The sequence below is a fragment of the Desmodus rotundus genome, chromosome 10, assembly GCF_022682495.2.
Source record: "Desmodus rotundus isolate HL8 chromosome 10, HLdesRot8A.1, whole genome shotgun sequence".
Taxonomy (NCBI): Eukaryota; Metazoa; Chordata; class Mammalia; order Chiroptera; family Phyllostomidae; genus Desmodus; species Desmodus rotundus.
Genome location: NC_071396.1, coordinates 26,603,864 through 26,627,540, shown reverse-complemented (window position 1 = coordinate 26,627,540; position 23,677 = coordinate 26,603,864). Strand labels below are relative to the sequence as shown.

Sequence of the window (23,677 nt, the reverse complement as noted above, 5' to 3'; positions counted from 1 at the left end):
CACACCACCAAGTCTTTCCAGCGGCTGGTTCCCACCGGGGAGATGCGGACCCTTCACTCTCCTGCCTCTGTGTCTTCGGCCATCGCGCTGCGGCGTGACACAGCACAACACGGGCTCTGCCTTGGACGGAGCACCTGCCGGTGGGACTTGGGCCCCAGGCGCCTCCCCCACCACCGATCCCGTTTCTCACGGAACCCACGCCCACAAGCAGAGATCTGATGCCTTAAATCGGAATCATCCGTCTCAGTGCTAGCAGAATTTAGACATTCTTTCCTGGAATGTCACCAAAAGGTCACGGTCCTGTTTCCCCTGATAGAGTTTCCGTCATATCACAGAGTTGTGTTCAGTCGGGTGGCCAGACGTCTGCCTTCCTGAGAATAAGAGCCATTTGGGCAGCTATCTCCCCCAACTCTGCCGCTGCATGGCGGGGTGGGGGTGGGGGCTTCTCCAGACATGGCTTCTCAGTCCCTGGCATCTAATTGTTAACTGGGTTTACTTCCTAGGACCACAGGCTAGTAAAAGTAACCCAATCACGTTGCTCCGTCTACGGCATAGACACTATCAGTTTTCTCTGCAAATTCCCTTTTGGGTTATTTCATTCATTCATTCATTCATTCACTCATTATGTATTTACTGGTTTACTTGAGTTGTTAGTTTCCCCTTCATCCATCATCCCATTCCCATCCTACACCCCACCCCAACCTTCACAATGTATACACATTTGTACCTGAAGAATTTCCACTCACAACACTTTTAATCAATTCACTTAAACGTACGTGTGATACAGAGTTGTTCTGTTTTGATTTTGATGTATTGAGTTTACAGAAAGAGAGAGAAACATTGATTTGTTGTTCCACTCACTGATGCACTCATTGGCTGCCTCTTGTACCCGCCCTGACGGGGGATCAAACCTGCAACCTTGGCGCATCAGGATGATGCTCTCACCAACGGAGCTACCCAGCTGCCAGGGCCTCGAGTTGCTCTGTGTGTGTGTGGTGAGTGTAAATAACGCCTGAGGTCCGCACTGTGCATACACACCTCGTCATCCACTTGTTTCCTTGGGGAAGGCTACTCAGCTTGTCTCCAGCTGCCCGTGTCACACGCACAGTTGGCTGTCCATCCTTGTGTTGGTCTTGGGTGCATATCACTGACACTCTTCAGGGCATGTGCCCTGGGGGAGGAGTGTGGGGTCGGGGGTGTACGCATGCGTCCTTCCACCCGACCGCCCTTCGGAATGGCTCCGCCACTATTCAGGTCCCAAAGTAAACCCAGGTGACCCCAGTTCCCCAAACGCCCAGTAGCATTTAACCCCAGCACGTTTTCCAGTTTTGGCCCATCGATGCCAATATGGTAATACGACGTTTAAATCTGCACATCTGAGATGACTGGGGAGGTTAAGCATCTACTCGTTCAACGAGGTATTCTGTCTTCTGGTTTTCCATCTGAAAGCCTTCCTTATGTTTCCTGCCCTTTGCTTTTACCTGTTGTATTGTTTGGTCTTTCCCTTGATGATCTGCGGTAGCGCTATGCACCTTCTAGATACTGGAAAGAGTGGAGCTCCATCTGTCGTCTGTATTTCAACTGTATCTCTGCCAAACCGCACCCGCAAATTCTGCACGGGCCAAGTCCGTCGGTCCTTCCCTTTCCTGTGCGTGGCTTCTGGATTTTGGAAGACGCCTGCGTTCGAGGTCACGAAGACATGCTGCAAGTTCTATTAGCTTAGCAGATGCACCTTCTTCATAGAACTGTAGCTTATTAAATGCTACTTCTTGTGCACATAGTTTTGTAAGGGAGAAACAGTCAGTCTGTTTCCCCAACACCATGTGCTGAGCAATAAACACATCTTCACTGATGGTTATGTAACTGCCATAATATAGCCCTAAATACGTACAGGGCTCTGTCTGGGGTGCCCAGCTCTTCCACTGCTCCTGTGCTAGCATACGCTGTTCTTAGTAAAGTCGTTTTTCATATGTCATCTTAAGGTCAATAACTATCCCATTTTGTGCCTCCCTTTCAGAATTTGTGCACCAAGCATGCACTTCTAGAAACGGTGTTGCCGTTTTCCCCAAGGAAGCGGATTACCAATGTAAAGCATGGCCGCCACAAAGCTGACGACATAGACTAATTCCTGGTTTCTTCCCCCAAAAGAAAACATGCAAATAAACAGAATAGCTAACGAATGAAGGCAAACTCACATAACTATACTGGAGGTTTGTTTTTTAATTAAAGGAATTTTCTCTGAAACATTCCACCAATCCAGAATGAAGAGGAAAACTGTAACATCAATGCAGAACGACAAAGCAAATAGGATGATGTCGATGAATAGACGTTAGAGACTTTTAAAAGTAGCAAAGTGAAAGGACTAATGCGTCTCAGTTACCGGGGAGCTAAGTGCCTACAAGGAGTGAGGCCAATGAACCTAATAGAGGGTATTTCGTCCGTGGAATACAAACAGGATGCTTTTTAAGGGCATTCGGAGACCAGAAATTCTTGGAAATCTAAATTATGATGGGAAAAGCAATACATTTAATACCAAGGCTGGAAGATAAAGCAGGGTTATTCTTCAAGTGTGTTTATAGCAAAACAACAATCAGATGAACTATAAGAAAAGGAAAAAGACCAAGCTGGGAAGGCCAACATGCAAATGAAGTTCTGAAGAATGAGAACAGAGAAAAAGAAAAGACGGTAAACAGCGATGAAATAATACCAGACATCTCAGAATTGTAGGGCACGGGTGTGTGGAATGAAAGATCCTTCTGAAGACCTGATGCCACGCAGTAAAGGAATGACGAGAAACTCACCGCCCACACATCAAAGCAATGGCGAACGGTGGCAACAAAGTGCACAAAAATGATGAATACAAGTGGCTGGCATGGCTCAGTGGATTGAGCGTGGGCTGTGAACTGAAGGGTCACGGGTTCGATTCCCAGTCAGGGCACATGCCTGGGTTGAGGGCCAGGTCCCCAGCAGGGGGCGTGTGAGAGGCAACCTATTGCTGCATCTGATGTTTCTCTCCCTCTCTTCCTCCCTCCCTTCCCCTCTCTAAAAATAAGTCAGTAAAATCTTTAAAAAACACACACAAATAAAATGTGACAATAATAAAATAAAGAGGAAAGCATGAGGTCTAAAAAATTAACTACTTCAGAAAATGAGCAGATAGTTCTTAGAACAGTAAGAGGAAGCTCTAGGACAACAATTGGACGAGCCCTTGATTAAAGCTGAGCGAAGATTACACAGGAAAGGTTCCTGGGGAAAGTGGGGAATTATTAATGGTTTGGAAGAATTGGGAGATTTGTTCTTCTCTACTAGAAAGAGAAGACTTTATTTGATATAAACTTTAAAAGCAACCTAATTTAAAATTTATTGGCAAGCATATATGAACAACTATTGAGGATGAAATATAAACACCTAGATGAAGTGAGGGATTTCCTGGGGAAAAAAAAAAGAAACTTAATTTGGTGCCAGAAGAGAGAAAAAAAGGTAAAGTAACAAATATTGAAATAGTGATCAAATTCTCCCTCGAGAGACCGAGGCAGTAAAACATAAGTAAATTCTGCCACACTCTCAAGGAACACGTAACTCCTATTTTCCACAATTTGTCGAAGAAACGTGAAGATAAGCCCCAAATGCATTAGAGGAAGTCAGTTAATAACTTAAAATTTTTTATTTGAGTAAATATAGAAGGGAATTTCCTTCTTGTAGGAAGGATGGTGGGGGGAAAAAAGAAACAAAATAAAACAAAACATAAAAAAAACTACAGCTGATAGGTTCCCTACTGGTTGTTGCGGGTTTAATTCTGTCCCCCCAAAAGACACGCTGAAGTCCTAACTCTGGGGACCTGTGATCATGACCTTATTTGGAAATAGGGTCTTGCAGATGTAAGAAAGTGAAGGTGAGAACATTAAGGTGGGCCCTAATCAAAATGCCTGCTATCTTTACAAGAAGAAGAAAATTTAGCCAAGGCCACATAGCTCAGTGGGCTAGAGCATTGTCCTGATATGTCAAGGTTGTGGTTTCGATCCCTGGTCAGGGCACATACAAGCATCGACCAATGAATGCATCAATAAGTGGGACAACAAGTCGATGTCTCTCTCTCTTTCTCTAAATTTCTTTCTAAGAGGGAAATTTGGACACAGACACACGGGGGCGATGCTGGGTGCAGAGACGGAAGTGACGCAGCTACAGGCCAAGGAACACCAGGGAGCGCCAGCAGCACCTGAAACCGAGAAGACACTAGGAACGTTCTGTGCAAAATTTCCAAGGGAACAGGCTGACCCCTTGATTTCAGACTTCTTGCCTCCACAACTGTGAGACAATAAATTTCCGTGTTTCGAGTCAGCCAGTGTTTGGCACTTTGTTATGAAAGTCCCAGAAAACTAATGCAGTGGTGAATTATTGAAGGCCTTCTGCCTGAGATCAGGAAGGAGCTGGAACTTCCATTAAATATTGCATTTGATAGTCCTAGCTAATGAAACAGGTCAAGAGAGAGAGAAAAGTTCAAAACTGTTTGATGTGGCGGCTGTTATGACTGTACATTTGTTTAAATCTATAGAAAAATGACTAGAATGAGTGAGTTTAGAATTTCATTGGCTACAAGAACAACATGCAAATATCAAATGTACTTCTACACATGCAACAATTATAAAATAGAAATATTTTTATGAAAAATGTTTCGATTTTAATTGAAAAAAATTTTAATGAATTCATTGGGGTGATGGTTAATAAAGCCATAACGGTTTCAAGTGTACGAGGCAACAAAACATCATCGGCACACCACGCCGGGCGTTCCCCACCCAAAGTCAGGTCTCTTTCCGTCTCCATTCCTCTCCCCTTTGCCCTCTTTCACCTCCCCACACCCCCTCTCATTTTCATAGCATGAAAAATCAATTGTTTCGGAATACTTCTTATGCCAGTTTCCCAAAATATCTACGCTGAAAATGATAAAACATTATGGAGAAAAATTAGAGAAGATCTAGATAAATGGAGGAAAACACTGCGTTCAGAGATTAGAGATCTCGGTGTTGCGAAGACATCAATTCTCCCCAAATCAGTCTAAAATCTCCACAGAATCTTCCCCCTCCCCGACTGTAAGTGCATTGTAACAATATCAAGATGGAAAGACTCAAGCATACCGAAGACAGTCTTGAAGAAATAGAAAAGCAGACTAAAAACCTTCGCATTATCAAGTACAAAGACCTGTTACAATGTTAGAGGAGTTAAGAGCATGTGGTGTTGGGACAAGGACAAGCAAACAGGTCAGAGCCAGATGCATGGGCATCTGATGCACGAAGGTAACAAGACAACACACTGAGAGAAAAGATCACCCTTTCATTAAATGGTGGCGGGTCAACCTAATACCCATATGAAATAAGGCATCTCTATTGCTACTATACTGCAGAGCATATGAAAAAGTTAATTCCAAATGGGGGGGGGGAATGTCAATGTGCAAGTTAAAAGCCTAAAGCACTTAGAATCAACGTAACCTGATATCTTCACGACCTTGGGGAAGGCGAAGAAATCCAAAGCAGGACACAGACAATACACACTGTGATTGGAAACGTGGATCAATTGGACTACACTAAGATTGAGAACATCTGTTCCTCAAAAGATACATTAAGAACGCAAAAATGAAGCCACAGAGTCGTAAAAAAACAAAAAACAGTTGCACTATATATGTCTGAGGAAAGGCTCTTTTCCTCAGCAAAGAATGAATTCCTACAAATAACTAAGAAAAAGACAGACAATCCAATAGAAAAAAAAAGACAAAAGAATATGGAAAATCACTTCACAAAAAAGGATGTTCCAAACCAATAAACATATGAAAAGCCACCCAACTTCCCTAGTCATCAAGGAAATGCAAATTAAAAGGCACAATGAGATCCAATCAGCTAGAATGTCTGGTGTTGAATCGAGACAGTGGGTGAGTATGCAAAGCGACTAGATCGCTCATACGCTGTGGTGGGAATGTAATTAGAAGAAATATGTTAAGAAATTGTCAGTCTACTAAAGCTGAACATTTGCGAGTTCTAGGAGCCAGAAAGAAATATGAGACATCTATATCTCATATCCTTATCTATATCTATAGATAACCATATAAGTTGCATATGTAAGATATATACGGGCCCTGGCTGGTGTAGCTCTGGACTGAGCTCTGGGTGTGAACCAAAGGGTTGCCAGTTCGATCTCCAGGCAGGACACATGCCTGGGTTCTGGGCCAGGTCCCCAGTGGGGGCCATGTGAGAAGCAACCACACATTGATGTTTCTCTCCCTCCCTTTCTCCCTCCCTTCCCCTCTCTCTAAAAATAAATAATAAAATCTTAAAAAATATATATATATGTGGCTTTCATGTATGAATATTCCTATACAGCAAGGGGCAAAAGTAGGTGTATAGTTGTTCGTATGGAAAATAATACAATAATTTATAAATAATCAATAATAATACAAGAATAAACTGTGTTTCACATACTCACAACTGGAAATCTACTTTTGCCCCCCCCCCCCGCATTGGTTAAATATACACATAACTCTATTTATAATCAGGTGAGCCAGTTCCTGCTGAGCCTCTGCGCTCTCTTCCCTGGCCCGGTAGGAAGACCGTATTTTTCAGCTTCCCTTACTTAAGGTTGGGACCTCAGCTGACATTGTTCATTATAAACAAAAGCTTTACACTTTAAACATACTTTATAGTTTTTTCGGATTATCCTATTATCTCCAGTTGCAGGAGGCTACTAAGTTTCCTGTTTATTCTGCCTGGGGACTTTCTGGCCCCTGCCTTGCAAAGCTCAAGTATGTATTTCTTTCTCTTGTTTTATTTACCATTTCTTTATGTTGGGAATGGAAGCGAGAGAGGGACCTGTCAGCCCTACTCCCAAAAGGTCCTCCACCCCTTTCTTCATTTTACAGATGAAGAAACTGAGTCCCGTAGATGGGGGTGAATATCATCAAACTCACAGACCTACATACTGGCACAGCACAGAGGAGAATTTATTTTTCCACACGTCAGCTCTAAATTATACACTGAGTGAGTGGATGGTGCTTATAGGTCCTCCAGGCACCTAGCAGAACACAGGGCATAAATAAATACTATTGACCTGGTGTCCCGCCAGAAAGTACTTTATTTCCAAGTTTCTAGTTTTATGGGGTACGAGGGACGCAAGGAAGTAGTTACGCTTTCAGGAACACGATCCTAAATGGCCATACGTAAGATATAGGAACTCCTGGGCCCCTCTAGGCTCACATCCCTTTAGAACGGAGGGTGGGGCTTTGAGGCCCTTTCAAGGACACGTGTAGGTCAGTCAGTGCGGCGATCATGTGGCCTGTGGATGTGGTGCACCCGAGAATCTTCCAGCCCAGGCTTCCTTTTCCTCCTCGATTATGCTGTTGGGTTTTACGTGCCTTCTCTGAGTCCCTTTCAGCCAGCAGCCAATACCCAGTACTCACTCCTTCACCGGGTGCCAGTTCTGTGTGCATCCAGACTGCCACAGATGGTGTGAAACTCAGCAGCCTGATGGAGCTAAGGGCACGCCTGTCTGCTCACCAGTTAACATGGCCCTGGTGTCCCCTCTCCTGGCCAGATGCCTCCGGAACAGCTGTCACCTCTTCTACGAACCCTTCTCCCTATCTGGATCTTTGCTTCCTTCCTTCAGGATCCTCTCACAGTTATCGGAGCTTTTAATGGTTATTTGTTTGTACATGCATCTGCTAACAGGTGTGGGTTTGCTCTAAGACACTTCATTGCAAGCCTGTCCCTTTCCTGTGTTTTTGCAGATCAAATAACTGGCTTAGTCGTCCGTCCCTGCTGCTGGGGTAAATGCAAGGGCAGTCACGTTTCGGTGAGCCTTTCCCTGGTGTTTGGTGTCCTCTGAGAACCCCGTGTCTTAGCAGTTCAGAAACGTGGGCATAGCCTCGCTGGCACATGGCGCTGAGCCCTGAGTGCAGTTCAGAGGCTCCCGGGCCTGAAGGAAGGTGAGCAGCAGCGCCCCCTTCTGGGCGCAGGGAGTCCTGCTGCACTCTGCCGAGGCCACCCGCTGACTGCGAGCGAGTGAGAGCCGGACGCCTGCCGCCCCTTCTTCTTCCAGAGCCACGCCCCCTCCTCAATATCCAGGACTTGACTTAGCCCCTCACCCCCCTTGTCTTCTCTGAGCGTCCTCTTGGGGCTTAACTCTCCCCCAGGCCCACAAGTAGCCTAGATCACAGGGAGCGGGGTGGGAGTGAACTTTTCAATCTCCTGAATTGCCCTTAAAAGAGGTTGGCACACGAAGGGGAAATCCACCCGGGATGCCATCACACACTTTTGCAGCTTCCCTCCCCGCTGTCAAATAGCCTCCCTGGCCGACTTCGCCGCTCCTCCGGGCACTTGCAGAACCTGGCTGAGAACCAGGCTGGCGGCGCTGAAAGAACATCTGGGTCTGGTGGGAGATCGGAAGGGGCTTCCTCTTAGGTCTTTCTCTTCTGGTTGGAGAGACGTCCGAACCCGTGGGAGCCCGGTTCCTAGTCGCTGTCACCCAGCCACCAGCGTGGAAGAGGACTGCACCCCAGAATAGTGCCGCCTTTCTCCCAAGGGCTTTGTCCCAGATCAGCCTCTATCCGAGAGCCACAGGGAGCGGAGTGGGAACAAAGGACAGCCGAGCCGGCCCCGGGCATCGCCCGGCGTGGTCTGATGCGCCGTGCGGAGGGAGGGCTCTCTGGAGACTGAGGCAGGCGGGGCACACCTCCTACTTGTACAGCGGGCTGCAGTTCCCCCGGCAGCCGGCTGGGGTGGGGGCCGGGGGCGGGGCTCGTCACGTGGAGACGCTCGGGGGCGGGCGGGGCGTGGGTGGGCTCAGCTCTTTAAAGGCGCGCGAGCCGAGCCCGGAGAGGCGGCTCCGAGCGCAGGAGCAGGCCCGGCTGACTGCCGACTAGGGAGAGCCGAGACGCGGGGCGCGCCGGCCCGCGGCAGCTCCGGGACCCAACATGCGCCGCTCGATCTGGCTGGTGCTGGCCGCGTCGCTCCTGAACGGTAAAGCCGCGGGGCTCCCCACGCTCCACTCCTCCTCCTGGACACAACCGGGGTGGCTTAGTGCGCCCCGCGCGGGGGCCAGGTTTGGGGGTCGCGACAGGGTATCGGGGAGGGCTAGTCCCGCTCGTCTGAGCTACGTTGGTGGGGTGGCTGGGATCGCGGGCAGGGGGGGCGTAAGGCGCAACCCCGCCGGCCTTCCCTGAGCAACCTGGCCGGCTCTTCTCTCCTGAAGTGTCCCTGCAAGGCGAGTTCCAGAGAAAGCTCTACAAGGAGCTGGTCAAGAACTACAACCCCTTGGAGAGGCCCGTGGCCAACGACTCGCAGCCGCTCACCGTCTACTTCTCCCTGAGCCTCCTGCAGATCATGGACGTGGTGAGTCCCTGCGCGGCCTCAGCGCAGCCCCCTCCCCGCCGCGGGCTCCCAGGGGTCGTTCACGCGGCGGGCGGGCAGCCCGAGTCGGCGTGGCTTGGCCGCCACACTCTAGTTGGCCCATGGCCAAGCGGGCCGGAGCTCTGACCCCGACCCAGCCTGCCCTCTGCTGCATGCCTCAGTCTCCCCGCCTGCCAAGGAGGAACCAGCGAAGCTGTTCCACTGCCCCGGGCACCTGTGCATAGTACTTCGGTGCAGCCTGTCCCCCGCTTAGAAACTCGGGGCGAAAGTATCCCAGCCAGGAATCAGCAAGAACAGGGTCCGAGTGGTCATAGCTTAGACCCACATAAGGAATAAGTGTTGGCGTGCAGTCTGACATTTGGTATCATTTGGCCCTCCGCAGACTTTCCGGATGCCCGGGGTTTGTAGTTTGGCCTGGCTGTGCGCTTGGCAGTTGGTTAATCTGTCCAGGCGGGGGGCTAGCTGTGAGCATCTAGGACACCCCCCCTCCCAGTTTCAATAATGCACGTGTGTTGCCTTCCTGTGGGGGCAGTGCTGGTAGTCCTGCCCTGAGGACGAGCGAGGCCGCGCCCCCCAGGCACCCTGCGCTGACTCTCCAGGCCCTGACCCAGGCCCATGGGCTTTAGGCCCTGCAGACTTGTCGGTACTCGCTTCAGTTGCTCGATCTATGCAATGGCCTTGTAACTCTGTTCTTTTCCTGCTTTGAATATTCAATTTTCACTGGCTGCCCACAACACAAATATTTCCCCAAATGTTTCTCTTCACTATAAGTGGAGGGCCTGGCTATACAAGGCGTTGGATTCCGCTCCCGCCTGTGTGCGGCGCAGCGATGATGGTGTTCAGGGGGAGGGAAGAACAGAGCAGGAATGAGGTGGGACAACAGCCCTGACTGCACGGACGAAGTGCTGAGAGCCAGCAGAGGGGTTCAAAATAGTAAGGTAAAGAGACACAGGCTATTTCACAGTGCTACAAATAATGAGGACCCGGAGGAACAGGCGGTCCAGGACAGGCGGACCCTGCACGGGCCCCCGCCCGGGAGTGACCTCAGACACACAGGGATGCAGACAGCGATTACTCATGCCAGACAGCCAGTGCAGAATGACCGGCCTCGGTCAGCAAACGAGAGATAGACCGACGGAGGAGCTGGGGAGCCCCCAGAACTGTCTGGGCTGGGCGTCCTCGCCCACCGGCCCTCCGCCGCCGTGGGGGCTGTGGCCTACCTGCAAGGTCGCCAGCCACATGGCCCTGAGCTCTCAGCCTCGGGACAACTGGAGCAAGTGGGACAGCAGCCTATCAGCTCAACCTCGGCCTCGTGGCCCCTAGTGGCTCCTCCCGGCAGGCAGTGCGCGGGCGGGCTGGCGTGTGACGTGTGCGCATGCGCGGCCCCGGCTTTCCCACGGCTCCGGGGTTTCCCACGGCCTTGGGCGCGTGCAGCCGGTGTGGATGTGGCGCTGAGGTGGTTTCTGCCTCACGGGACCAGCTTCTCTGCAATAGGGACTGCAGGGGCTTCATGGAGGAAACTGGAGAGCCCCGGGAGGTTAGTTACCAGGGACCTTGGGAATCCCCAACGTCAGAGGGGTCCGTGAGCGCCATAGTGGACATCACCTTCCACCTCCATAGGATAAGCTGGGGTTCTATTCAGGTGCTCGGCGCACTGCAAGGGGACCCAGTGTAAGTCCTAGCCTAGGCAATGGAACAAGAAAAGACATAAAAGGCATCCAAATTGGAAAGGAAGAAGGAAAACTCTCATTATTTGTAGATGGCGTGGTACTGTATACCTGAGGTCCCCAACCTCCCCAGCCAGGGACTGGGTCCTATCCGGGCCTGTTAGGAACCGGTCTCATAGCAGGAGGTGTGACTGAATGTGATGTGTTTGGATCATCCCCAAACCATTCTCCTCCACCCCGGTCTATGGAACAATTGTCTCCCGTGAAACAGGTCGCTGGCACCAAAAAGGTTGAGGACCGCTGCTCTATACGGAAAACCCTGAGGACTCCACCAAAAAAAAAAAAAAATCCCAGAACTAATTAGAACTAAAAACTAATAGCCAGTAACAAATGACTTCAGTAAATTTGTAGGATGCAGAATTAAAGTACAGAAATCTGTTGCATGTCTAGACACAATAATGAATAATCAAAAGAAAAAAATTAAGTACACAATTCCATTTATAATTGCATCAAAAACTATAAAATACCTAGGGATAAATTTAACCAAGGAGGTAGAAGACCTGTACTCTGAAAAGCTATAAGACACCGAAGAAAGAAATTAAACAAGATGCAATTCAAGGGAAGGGTATCCTTTGCTCATAGATTGGAAAGATTAATATTGTTCAAATGTCCTTACTACCTAAAACTACTGTATAGACTCAATGCAATCCCAATGGCATTCTTCTTAGAATTAGAGCAACTAATCCTAAAATTTATATGGCGCCACAAAAGATCCCACATAGACAAAGAAAGAACAGAGTGGGAAGAATTACAATCCCTAATATTAAACGATATGACAAAGCTACAATAATAAAAACAATATGGTATTACAGGGCCCAGCAATACATTCTTACTTATATGGTCAGTTAATTTAAGACAAAGAAGGCAAGGATATACAGGGTTGGGCAAAGTAGGTCTATAGTTGTTTGTATGGAAAAAGACATGCAGATATCTTTAAAATTAATTAATAATACAAGAATAAACTTTTGTGTACTCACAACTGTAAATCTACTTTGGCCTACCCCTGAATAATGGAATAATGACATCATGGAGTCTTAAATAATTGGTGTTGAGATATCTGGACAGATGCATGCAAAAAAAAAAAGAAAGAAAGAAATTGGCCCACTTTCTTACACCAGGTACAAAAATAAACTCAACATTGATTAACGTCTTAAATGTTAGACCCGCAAACCATAAAGCTCTTAGAAGGAAACATAGGCAGTAAGCCTCTGACATTGCTCTTAGCGATATCTTTTGTGCTATATCTCTTCAAGCAAGGGAAACAAAAGAAAAAAATAAACAAATAAGACTACATCAAACTGAAAGGTTTTTTTACAGCAAAGAAAACCATCAACAAAACAAAAAGACAACCTACCGAATGGGAGAAAGTATTTGCAAATGATACACTGATAAGAGGTTAATATCCAAAATATATAAATAACTCATACAACGTAACACCAAAAAAATAATCTGATTAAAAAAATAAACATCAGGGAAATGTACATTAAAATCACAATGAGGTGCCACCTCACACCTGTGAGAAAGGCTATTATCACAAAATCAACAAACATCAAGTGCTGGCAAGGATGTGGAGAAAAGGGAACCCTACTGCCCTGTTGGTGGGATTGTGAATTGGGGCAGCCACTATAGAAAACATTTTGGAGATTTCTCAAAAAATTAAAACCAGAGCTATCATACTCTCCAGTAATTCCACTTCTGGGTACTTTTCTGAAGAAAACAAAAACACTAATTTGAGAAGAGCATGCATCCTTATGTTTAGTGTGGTGTTACTGGTAATGGCCAAGATACGGAAGCAGCCTAGGGGTCCATCCATAGATGGGTGTCTAAAGGAGATGCACCACATGTATAAATGTGCTGTAAACAAATGAAACATTGGGTATACACTATATATATAGAGAGAGTATGTATATATATTGTGTATACACTATGTATATAGTATGTATACATATTGTGTGTATATGTGTATAATATTGTGTGTATGTGTGTATGTATATATACACACAGATATATAGTTGCACATATATTGCATGTATATGTATATTATGTGTATGTATACAGACACACACACACACAATAAAAAAGAATGAAACCTTGCCATTTGCAAAAACACTGATGGACCTTGAAGCCTTATGCTAAATGAAATGAGTTAGACAGCGAGAGACAAATACTATATGATCTCACTTATATGTGGAATCTAAAAAAAACAATAAGTGAATAAAGAAAACGAAACAGAAACAGATGCCTAGATACAGAGAATACGCTGCTGGCTGGGGAATAAGAAAGGGGAGGCCTGGGGTGGGAATGAAAGCGTACCCACGCTCCCACCCTGATGTGTATTGCTCATCACTTAACGTAATTAAAATAGCTGTGATGAATGGCTTCCTTTCTCCCACTGCACCTGTGTGAAATGTGTACTTCCTCCTACAGAGAGAACTGTGCTTTGAAACATCGAACGTGTGCGATGATGTAGAGAAATTATCGTAGGAGGGGGCTGTACAGGAAGGCAAGTGTTATCACACAGGTGATGAAAGCAATAATTGCTCTTCACAGAGCTTGGACTGCAGGACAAGAGAAAGGATGGAGATTTTGAGTTAGGGGACAAGAGGCTGGGAAGGGGCTCCAGTGTCGAGCTAAGCTAGACCAGTTAAATGGCAGTGTGGGGGCGCATTTGGGGGACAAGGACGTCATAGCATGACTTCCCTGTTATTTGAGGGAGCGATGTGTACTTGGGAGCCTTGGAAGGTTCTGGCTCTGCTCATTTCTGCGTGATTGGTCTTGCCTAAGTTTCTTAAATGTTCTGAGTCTGTACATTCTTGTTGATGAAATGGACACACTAGCATGTCACTGGTTGTTGTGATGAGCTCAAGGGTGTGGAGGCAACTTTGAAAGACCAGAAAGCTAGATGCATGGGTACGGTCATCTTCATCAAAGCAAAAACCAATCTCCTCCCACCCCCTGGCAGAGGACTAGGCAGCTGAGCTGGCTCACTCTGCACATGGTGCACGACAGGGTGGGAATGAAGGCCCCCCACCCCACTGACCCAGGGCTGAGTCCCGCGAGGCCGCCTCACCGTGTGTGTGCTCCATCGCTGGGTCACTCGGCCTGGTGCTTGTGCTGAGTGGGTGGAGGGATGGGATGTGAGGGTGCAGTGACCACCAGGCTCAGGGGCAGCGGCAGCGATCAAGTGGAGCAGACCCTCTCAGGGCTGGTTTGGAGACAAGACCCCTCAACAGGAGTTTGCAAGCTTCTCCCTGGGCACCCCAGCCTTTGAAAGAGACCCATAAGAGATCAGGTTACAGGAAGGTTTGGGATCTTGTGAGAAGTTTAGGTGTAGGCTAGGATGATGCGAAGTGACAATGAAAAACAAACAAGCATTCGCAAACCAGGGAAGATTTCTTTGTCAAGTTAGGAAATGTAAAAGTAACAAATCGTAAGCACTGTGCGTCATCAGCATCCCAGCATGGGAGAGGTGCACGTGAAAACAGCAGGGTGGGGGCGCAGAAAGCCTTGATCTCACCTTGGCCATGGATGTACCCATGAACTGGTTGAACATCCCAGCCACTCAATTCAGAGAGTCCATGAAGTGGCCTTGAGCACATTGCCTTTCTAAGCCCTGTTTCCTCATGTGTAGAATGAGAATAATAGTAAGGGAAAGCGCCTGCCACACGCTGGCGATTCACTGAAGGTTTGCTCGATCTTAATTGTGTAGCTACTCAACTGAAAGGTGGGGAAGTTAATGCGTGGAAGGGCGTGGCCACTTCCCCAAGGTTGCTAACTGGTTAGGGGGGGGCTGCGAGGGACACTCACCTCTGACTCCCGCCAGTCCTCTGGGCCCCCTGCCTCCTTTGGAGTTGGCGACTTCTCCTGCGGAACGGAGTCAGCTTAATTTACTTAAACTGGCTGAACTGTAACGGATTGACTGCGACTGTCCTGAGATCCTGGGTGAAAAGGAAGTCTCTGTATCAGAGATAATGAAATATGCAAAGATTTGTATTCCGGTCTGACTTGGCTGGGCCTGGTTTTGAAGCGGTGCCAGGACTTTTCAGCTGGAATCTCAGCACCATGGACAGAGACTCAATGGCTGGCGCGCGCCCGCGCTCTCTCTCCCCCTCCCTCCCTCTCCCCTCCCCTCGCCCTCCCAGTCCCCCTTCCTCTCCCTCTCCTTCTCCCTCTCCTTCTTCATAGGACAAGGTCTTGACTGGTACAAGAGTCCCTTTACAAATTCAATTCCAGAGGGGCATTTGCCCATTCTAACTGGGCTGTCTTAGAAAAGGTCCACCTCTCCGCCGCAAAAAAAAAAAAAAAAAAAAAAAAAAAAATCTTACTGTTCTCCTTTCTGCCAGCAGAGATTTCCCGGCTGGAGTGTTAGGAAGATGACATATGATGCCGCATGTTTTATTTTTGGGAAGGATCCTTTCTCTCTCATCAGTTTATTTCACACATATTTACTGAGCTTGGTTTGTGAACGTTGCTAGATTCTGGGAATTTATAAATGAATAAGGACTAGGTTCTACTTTTAAAACTCACATTCTGGCCAGGGATCCTGATGTGTACACGGAAGATTCTCGAGGTGCAATTCAACAGAAACGCCTATGCAAAGGACTGTAAGGGCATGCAGGAGAAAACATGTGTTTCCATTTAGGGTGGCTGGGAATGGTTTCCAAGTTATTATTATTTTTTAAGTGGGGAGGATTTTGCCAGTTGCAGAAAGTAGGAAAGGCTTTCCAGGTAATGGGACCAGAGTGGGGACAGACCGAGAGTGCATTTGAGGGGAGCACACCTTCACCAAGCTGTGTTCTAGGGAACACTGGCCCCAGTTCATCTTGGCTGCGGGTTCTTCAGGCAGACGTCTCAGAAAATTGAATGCGCTTATGTTTATGGAGATTTCTAAGAGAGATGTGCTGTCGACTCAAATACCTGTTTTTCTTTATAGACTCTTTCCTAAGAATTGTTTTCTAGAAACACACCTTCCAAGATACAGGTGACGATTATTTTTGGAAGGAGGAGAACTCTAAAGGGGAGTGCAGAGGCCGGTGGGGGTGTAGAGTAGGAGGTGCCTTCAGAACCTCTACAGAGTTTAGGTTTTGCCCGGGGCCTTCGTCTGAGTATCTCCGAGGCCAGGAAGAAGAGACTGTCTGCCAGGGGCTTTGTGAATCTGCAAAGTCAGTTTGCTGTAGCCTGTGTTCCTAGAAATGGAAACCATCCAAACCACGCCACTTGTATTAAATCCAACAAGTATAAGCTATAGATCAGAATTAAAGAGGTATGCCTACGTTTTAAAGAGAAAACATGCATCTTCAAAGGATCACCCTACCCACTGTGGTCTGTTTCAGTTGCTCAGCTGGCCCCTTGGTGAAGGGCTAGTTGGAGGGTGAGGATTGGGGGCGGATATTTGTGGAGAGGGTGTAACTAGATCTGGGTTTGGATGGAGGGTGCTGAGGGCAGTGTGGGGGCGGGGACAGATGAGAGAGGAGGGAAAGTGCAGGCAAGCTGGGAGGAGGTGGAAACTACGTTCTCTGTGAGCATGCAGAGAAAAGAACAGATTCCAGAGACATTTTGCATCTATGATCTACAATATATAACTGTGTATGTAAACTTCACGTCCGTATGTAGACAAATTTGTTAAGTGACAGTACTTAAATTATTCCTAAATGCATACTCTGACTTACGGCGATTATTCACTTGCTTCCTGGGCTGGGAATGAGATGATATGTCAGAAATCATTTTGGAGAGACGCAAATGCAAGGGTCTAAACAGCCATCGGTTTCCACGGCCTTTCTGTTTTATTTGTGCCACGCAGTCGTTCACCTGTGCGCACACATCTGCAGGCCATTCCAAGCGTGGATTTGCATAAAACAAATGTGCACAGTTATGAGCGCGCATTCCGAAGGCAAGGCGTTGAAAGTGAACAGTATGAATCAACTCCTAATTACACACAAATATAAAACACATCGTTATGCATGAAGGATTGTGGTGTTTGATGGATTGTGGATTGCAGGCTCACCTTTTTTGCAAGCACTAGTCACAAGATGGTAGAAGCACAGGGTCCTGCTTTTGGGGTGTGCCTCCACAGATGGCAGGCACGGTGGGAAGCCCAGCATCCTAAGGGCTAGGATGTTGCCTGATATCTCGGGGGCGGGGGGAGGCCTTTCTGCTCAGGTTCCTCAGACGTATAATCTTGCATTTAGCCAGGATCTAAAATGCTATGACCCTATAACTTGATATTATCAAATATTAGCTGCAAAATGCACACACCTTGAACACAGTCTGTAAACACAACCTGAGGTACAAGTACGTAATGATCCTAGTAATGCTGTGAGAAGTGTTATTTCTGGTTTTTTTTTAAGGTTCTATTTTATTTAGTTTTAGAGAGAAGGGAAGGGAGGGAGAAAGAGAGGGAGAGAAACATCAGTGTGTGGTTGCCTCTCACGTGGCCCTCACTGAGGACCTGGCCCGCAACCCAGGCATGTGCCCTGACTGGGCATCGAACCAGCAACCCTTTGGTTCGCAGCCTGTGCTCAATCCACTGAGCCACACCAGCCGGGGTTAAGAAGTGTTACTTCTTAAGACTCCTGACCAAATTAAACAACCGAGATTAAAAAAAGGACCAAGGAGGGGCTGCCCAAGTTACCATTCCTCAAGCCATTCTGGGTCAGTTTCTGCTGTCTTTTCTCTGGGCTTCTAGGATGTGTACAGAAAGAGTTAAATATGAAAGTGGCGTAACAGCATTATGGCGTCTTAAACACGAATTAGCAGGCATTAATATGAACACGACACAAATAGGCCAAGTTGTAAACCAACAGGCATTTTAAAATAAACTGCACGCTTGCCCCACTATTATGTAACTCTCGTCATCATTGCATATTCAATCCCTATGCCCATTTTTATTTTAGAAAGTGTCTAGGAGCGCCTATTGAAACGATTCACGTTGTTGCTTCTCAGCCTGGTTGGTTATTTTTAAATTGTATCCCAGACATTGTTATGTGAAAAACTGCGGAGATAATTTAGGGCGGGGGGGCGGGTTGTGTTAGAAAACACTCCCTTCCTCTTATTTGCTATCTGTTTCTGACCAGCCTCCCGGGGCCCTGGGCACCCGTGAGGACGAATGGCCCCAATGCAGTTTGTAGTGGAGATGGGCAGCCGGCTTCCCGTCCTGTGAGGGCGGGGCCGTTTCTCACTTTCGCATCTTCGTTCTAGGGTGTACACAGAGGCAGTTGACTGGGATCCTCTATTCTGTGGCCCCTGAACTCCTATTTTGTCCCCCCTCCTCTCGAGTTGGTCCAGATCTGGTTAAACTTGGGGCCTCTCTGGCATCGCCTTCGGAGACATCCCACATATTGGAACAGTGGTCCCCACCCCGATGATGCTCTCTGGGGTCCCTGCCCCTCCTGGACTTGGCCTCATACTTCCTCATTACCTGTCACTTTTCAGGTGCCTGTGAGCCCACATCTGTCCCATTTCCCTAGCTTCTCTGTTCTCCCTGAAGGTTGGCGGGAACCCCCAGCCCCTCATCGCTGATGGCAGAACGCAAATGCTAAATTAAAACCTGTTCGCAGCGCATCTTGACAGCGAGTCCAGGTTTATTATGGCGCAAGTTTTCTGTCTTGCAAACCTCTTTATGATTCTAACAGCTCTGGGACAAAACTGGGCAAAATTCTGTTAGCTTTGTGGACTGAGAATTATGGGCACTTGGACTAAAGGAATCTTTCTTGGAAATGGGGCCTTTCAAGTATGCCGCCACCAATATTTCCCTAAGGGCTCCGTTCTGCCAGAGCCCCTGCTTCATCCCTGCCATGCTGCCCAGATGGATTCCGTCTTATCACGGACAGAGAACGGTGGAAATATATCTCTGTGCCCCTGTTGATTCATTTGGATGAGGTGGCAGTGCACTCAGCGAAGACAAAAGTCATTTGGAACCTCCTACCAGCAATTCCCACGATGTTTATATCCGTTCCTCCCTTATTCACAGTCCATATCGCCTATAAACGATTTTGGCACACACACAAAGAAGCCCAAACTATATATTGTAAAACAGTGTGTCTCTGTGCATATGTGTGTGTAAAGACACACGCACAACCTGGTACTCTTATCTCTTGTTGGATTTTTGTGGGGGGGGTTCTATTCAATTTTTTTATTGTTCAATTACAGTTGCCCCCATTTCCCCCCATTGCTCTCCTCTGCTGTACCCACCTTCCACCTCCTACATTCCATTCCCCCCCATTTGTCCTTGGGTCCTTTATACCTGTTCCTTGACCAGACTCTTCCCCTCCTCCCCCCCGTTATCCCCTCCTCCCTCCTCCTCTGGTTACTTTTCCCTTGGAAGACATTGCATAATACGCTTGTTAAGTTTCCGAGGGGAAAAGCTAGGAGGTACAGCAAAGCGTTGAGGTCACAGCTCCTAGGAAGCCCAAGTAATTGACTGAAGCCAAGGTGAGATTAAATAAAGCACAGTATAAAATCCTGCTTTAGGGATTAAAAATCCCAGCACGAGAACAGGCTGCGGGCAAGGCCTGGGCAGGAGGCTGACTCCAGGTTCAAAGTCAGGTGATAGACGAAGGGCTGACCTCTCCTGAAGGCAGGTGGCGGTGGCGAAGGGGACGGACTTGGTAGCTGTCGTGGTTACTCAGTGCCACCTGTGAGAGGATGCTCACGGTGGGAAATTTTCTCTGAGGTCGCTGGAAGCAAATCGTCTGTGAATGTTCCCATCTGGGGACAAAGAGGCGGTGTCTTTACCGAGGGCAAAGGCAGACAGCCAGGACAACCTGTTGGTTTCATTTTATGGAGAGAAGGTAAGTATTCAGGTAGAGCTTAAAATGGTTTGAAAAATCAGAAACGTAAAGCAATTTTCCAATCCAACGTATCTATTTTCAAAAGCTCACACGTACAATGCTCTGTTGAGATGTTCGGATTAAGCAAATTAAGCCAAGGCTCCTCGCTGATTGCCAAGGTAGATTTGATTAAGCCCCAACTGACAAAATTTACAATTGCCTTCGCTAGTCAGGAAGCATTAGTTCATTCATTGGTTTCCATTAGGATGTTTTATCGTCATTTGATCCTCTTCATACACCGGACTAGCTCACAGAGACACATCCATTTCATTTGGGAGTCTTTAATCGCATGTTAAACGTCGAACTGTAGCATGACAGACAGCTGCCACGTGATACAGCATCACACCGGACTCCGAGAACTGCGCACGGGAACCCGCGCACGGGAACCCGCCCACGGTTCAACACCCAACGCAGTGCTCCTGTCTCTCAACCCCTCCAGGCTTAACCCCGCCCTTCTCTGCATCGTCATTAAATGGAATCCACTGTGTGTGTTCTTTTCAGTCTGGTGCATTTTGCTTAATAATTTTTTTTCTGGAAGTCACGCCCATTGCTGCCTGTTGCTATGGCGTGTTCATTTTCATTATGTGCTGTAACGTGATTTATTATTCTATCGGTAGATATTTACATTGTGTCTAGCTGTTAGGGACCATCTATTGCGGAGGTCACTGCCGTGCGTGTCACCGGCAGGGTGTGAGAAAGTCTTGTTGTCCCACACGCCCACCCACACTTGATATTTTGGTGGTTTTCCTCCACCATCCTGCTGGGTGTGGAGGGACTCTTCCTTGTGACTAATCAGCAGTTTCCTGGTTACCGATAAAGTCCAGGACACCTTCATGTCTTAATTTTCTACTTAGGCGCCGTCTCCTGAAAAGTGTCTATTCGTATCTGTTGCCTATTTATTCTTTATCTTCCCCCAAGGATATGTTTGTTGATTTTAGAGAGAGAGGAAGGGAGAGACACATATCACCTCCCACAGGCACCTTGACCGGGGATCGAACCCGCAACCTAGGTATGCACCCTGACTAGGAATCAAACCTGAAACCTTTTGGTGTATGGGACGACGCTCCATACTGAGCCACCCGGGTAGGGCTCTTGCCTGTTTTCATCTGGGTATTTTGTTTTGTGTTTTTTCCTTATCGGTCCATGTGTTTTTCTGTATTACGGATTTGAGACCTCAGTTAACACGTTTTGCACGTATCTTCTCAGACACTTTGGCTTGTCTTTTCCCTGTTTTAACGTTCCGTCTTTCTCGCTTCTGTAAACTTTTAACTGAAGCATGGCATCATTATTGATAAATGGTGCCTTTTGATGAACGGAAATTCTTCATTTTAACATGACCAGATTTATCATTTCTTTCTTCTAGGCTTAGCGCTTCTGCGTCGTATTTAAAAGGTGTTCTTTCTCCAGCTCATATTTTCCCATAGCTTTGCTTTTGGAGGCTCTGTGGTGGTGGTTTACCTTTCCCACGGATATCCTGGACAGGGATTCATTTCCGTTGGTTTTCAGGGACAATTAAAAGGTTGTAGGTGGGATGACCGTGACTGATGAACTTTATCAAGATTGGATGTCGTATTAACCTCTCAGTCAGCACACGAGTGGACGTGTTCAATATTTAATGTGCCTGTAACACGGAGGACATGCATGGGCTATGGAATTAAGAGTTTAAGCCCTTTTGGCTCTCTGAGCAGCACCATGGCGGTGGGCAAGAACAAGCGCCTGACAAAAGGTGGCAAAAAGGGAGCAAAGAAGAAAGTGGTTGATCCATTTTCTAAGAAAGATTGGTATGATGTGAAAGCACCAGCTATGTTCAACATAAGAAATATTGGAAAAACACTAGTTGCGAGAACTCAGGAAACCAAAATTGCATCGGATGGTCTGAAGGGCCGAGTATTTGAAGTGAGCCTAGCTGATCTGCAGAATGATGAAGTTGCATTTAGAAAATTCAAGCTAATTACTGAGGATGTTCAGGGCAAACACTGCCTGACTCATTTCCATGGCATGGATCTTACCCGTGACAAAATGTGCTCCATGGTCAAAAAATGGCAGACCATGATTGAAGCTCATGTTGATGTCAAGACTACCGATGGGTATTTGCTTCGTTTATTCTGTGTTGGTTTTACTAAAAAACGCAATAATCAGATTTGGAAGACCTCTTATGCTCAGCATCAACAGGTCCGCCAAGTCCGGAAGAAGATGATGGAAATCATGACCCGAGAGGTGCAGACAAATGACTTGAAAGAAGTGGTCAGTAAACTGATCCCAGACAGCACTGGGAAAGACATAGAAAAGGCTTGCCAATCTATTTATCCACTTCATGATGCCTTTGTTAGAAAAGTCAAAATGCTGAAGAAGCCCAAGTTTGAATTGGGAAAACTCATGGAGCTTCATGGTGAAGGTAGCAGTTCTGGAAAAGCTACTGGGGATGAGACAGGTGCTAAAGTTGAACGAGCTGATGGATATGAGCCCCCAGTCCAAGAATCTGTTTAAATTCAGTCATTTAATGGTGACAAACAGGCCTATTTGTGAAGAAAAAAAAAGAGTTTAAAATGCTGATGTAGTACCCCACATACTCACAACCAACCGTCTAAAGCGGGATCTGTGAGTCACCCCGGCCCCGACCCTACGTCCCCCTCCAAACCCACATCCCCCCCTCATTCCCCAGAGACCTGCAAGCACCTCCATTGTAGCTGCTCATCATGCCAACAGTTATGAGCATATTAAGGTTGGCATCCTATCCACATACGTTTTATTTAGAGGTGTCGAGTAATTCTCCGTAAAGCAGGTTGGACCCAGAGAAGATTTCAGAGAGCAGCTTGGGATTGAAATAATCAATCTTCGTATTTATGACTAAATGGGATGAACGATAAGAGGATCACAGAACAGAATTTAAAACAATCCTTTATAAACAATCGGATATTGCTATAGTACAATTTTATGGGATGCTTTTCTTCCGTTTTCTATTTTAATATATGTTTCACAGGATTTCATTCCTTTGATAATATTTTTATGGTTACATAACATTTCCTGTTAAGGCTATGCCACAACTCATTGTTGAGCGGTTCGCTTGTTTACACGAAATCTACAGAGCCGATGCTATAAATAACACTGTAATCTACATCTTTGAACCTCCCTCTCTATTCTGATGTCTGACGGCTTTTTTGGGACCATTTCTTAGATGTGGAATGAGTCCCATAAGTTAATAATTTTTTGAAGTCTCTTGACTTAAAGGTAACGTAAAGGTTCCTTTGAAGAAAGTGTGTGCTGGTATTTGCATCGACTCCCAGCTTCGACACAGCCGCATCAGCTCTGAGTCTTAAGATTTTATTTTATTTTTTTTATTGTTGCTCAAGTCTAGTTGTCTCCATTCCCACCACCACTCCCCACCACCCCAGGCATCCCCACCTCCCACTCCTGATCCCACCCCCCTTGGTTTTGTCCATGTGTCCTTTATAGATGTTCCTGAAAACCCTTCCTCCTTCCCCGCCCCCGTTATTCCCTCCCACCTCCCCTCTGGTTCCTGTCAATTCGTCCTTAGTTTCAATGTCTCTGCTTATAATGAGTCTTAAGATTTTAAAACACTAGGTGATGTGGTTTGTTATTACATTTATTTTACACTCACGTTTGTATTAGTACACATTTAGAGAAACAGTCCACAGCTACGGAAGCCAGTCACTCTTTGGTTTTCTTGTGATCGTTTCCTACTGTCTGCGGTGAAAAGCCCACCCAGAGGAAA

The 23,677-nt window shown here is 47.0% G+C and overlaps 2 protein-coding genes across 2 annotated transcripts in view; both read left to right on the top strand.

The window, feature by feature from the left end:
• Window positions 1-8,880: 8,880 nt before the first annotated feature.
• The window catches only part of LOC112306123 (neuronal acetylcholine receptor subunit alpha-7), a 65,245-nt gene continuing 50,448 nt past the window's right edge, over window positions 8,881-23,677 (top strand). The window contains exons 1-2 of the mRNA XM_024561967.4: window positions 8,881-8,999; window positions 9,232-9,371. Coding sequence (XP_024417735.2) covers window positions 8,954-8,999; window positions 9,232-9,371 — 186 coding nt within the window. The 5' untranslated portion in view covers window positions 8,881-8,953. The remainder of the gene's footprint in view (window positions 9,000-9,231; window positions 9,372-23,677) is intronic.
• LOC112305919 (small ribosomal subunit protein eS1-like) lies at window positions 21,612-22,460 on the top strand. Its single transcript, XM_045196652.1, has one exon. It carries the CDS (start codon window positions 21,637-21,639, stop codon window positions 22,429-22,431), a length of 795 nt encoding a protein of 264 aa, XP_045052587.1. The 5' UTR covers window positions 21,612-21,636; the 3' UTR covers window positions 22,432-22,460.

Excerpts from the sequence above, each read along its gene's own strand:
- LOC112305919 (XM_045196652.1), top strand. The coding sequence starts at position 21,637 with ATGGCGGTGGGCAAGAACAAGCGCCTGACAAAAGGTGGCAAAAAGGGA.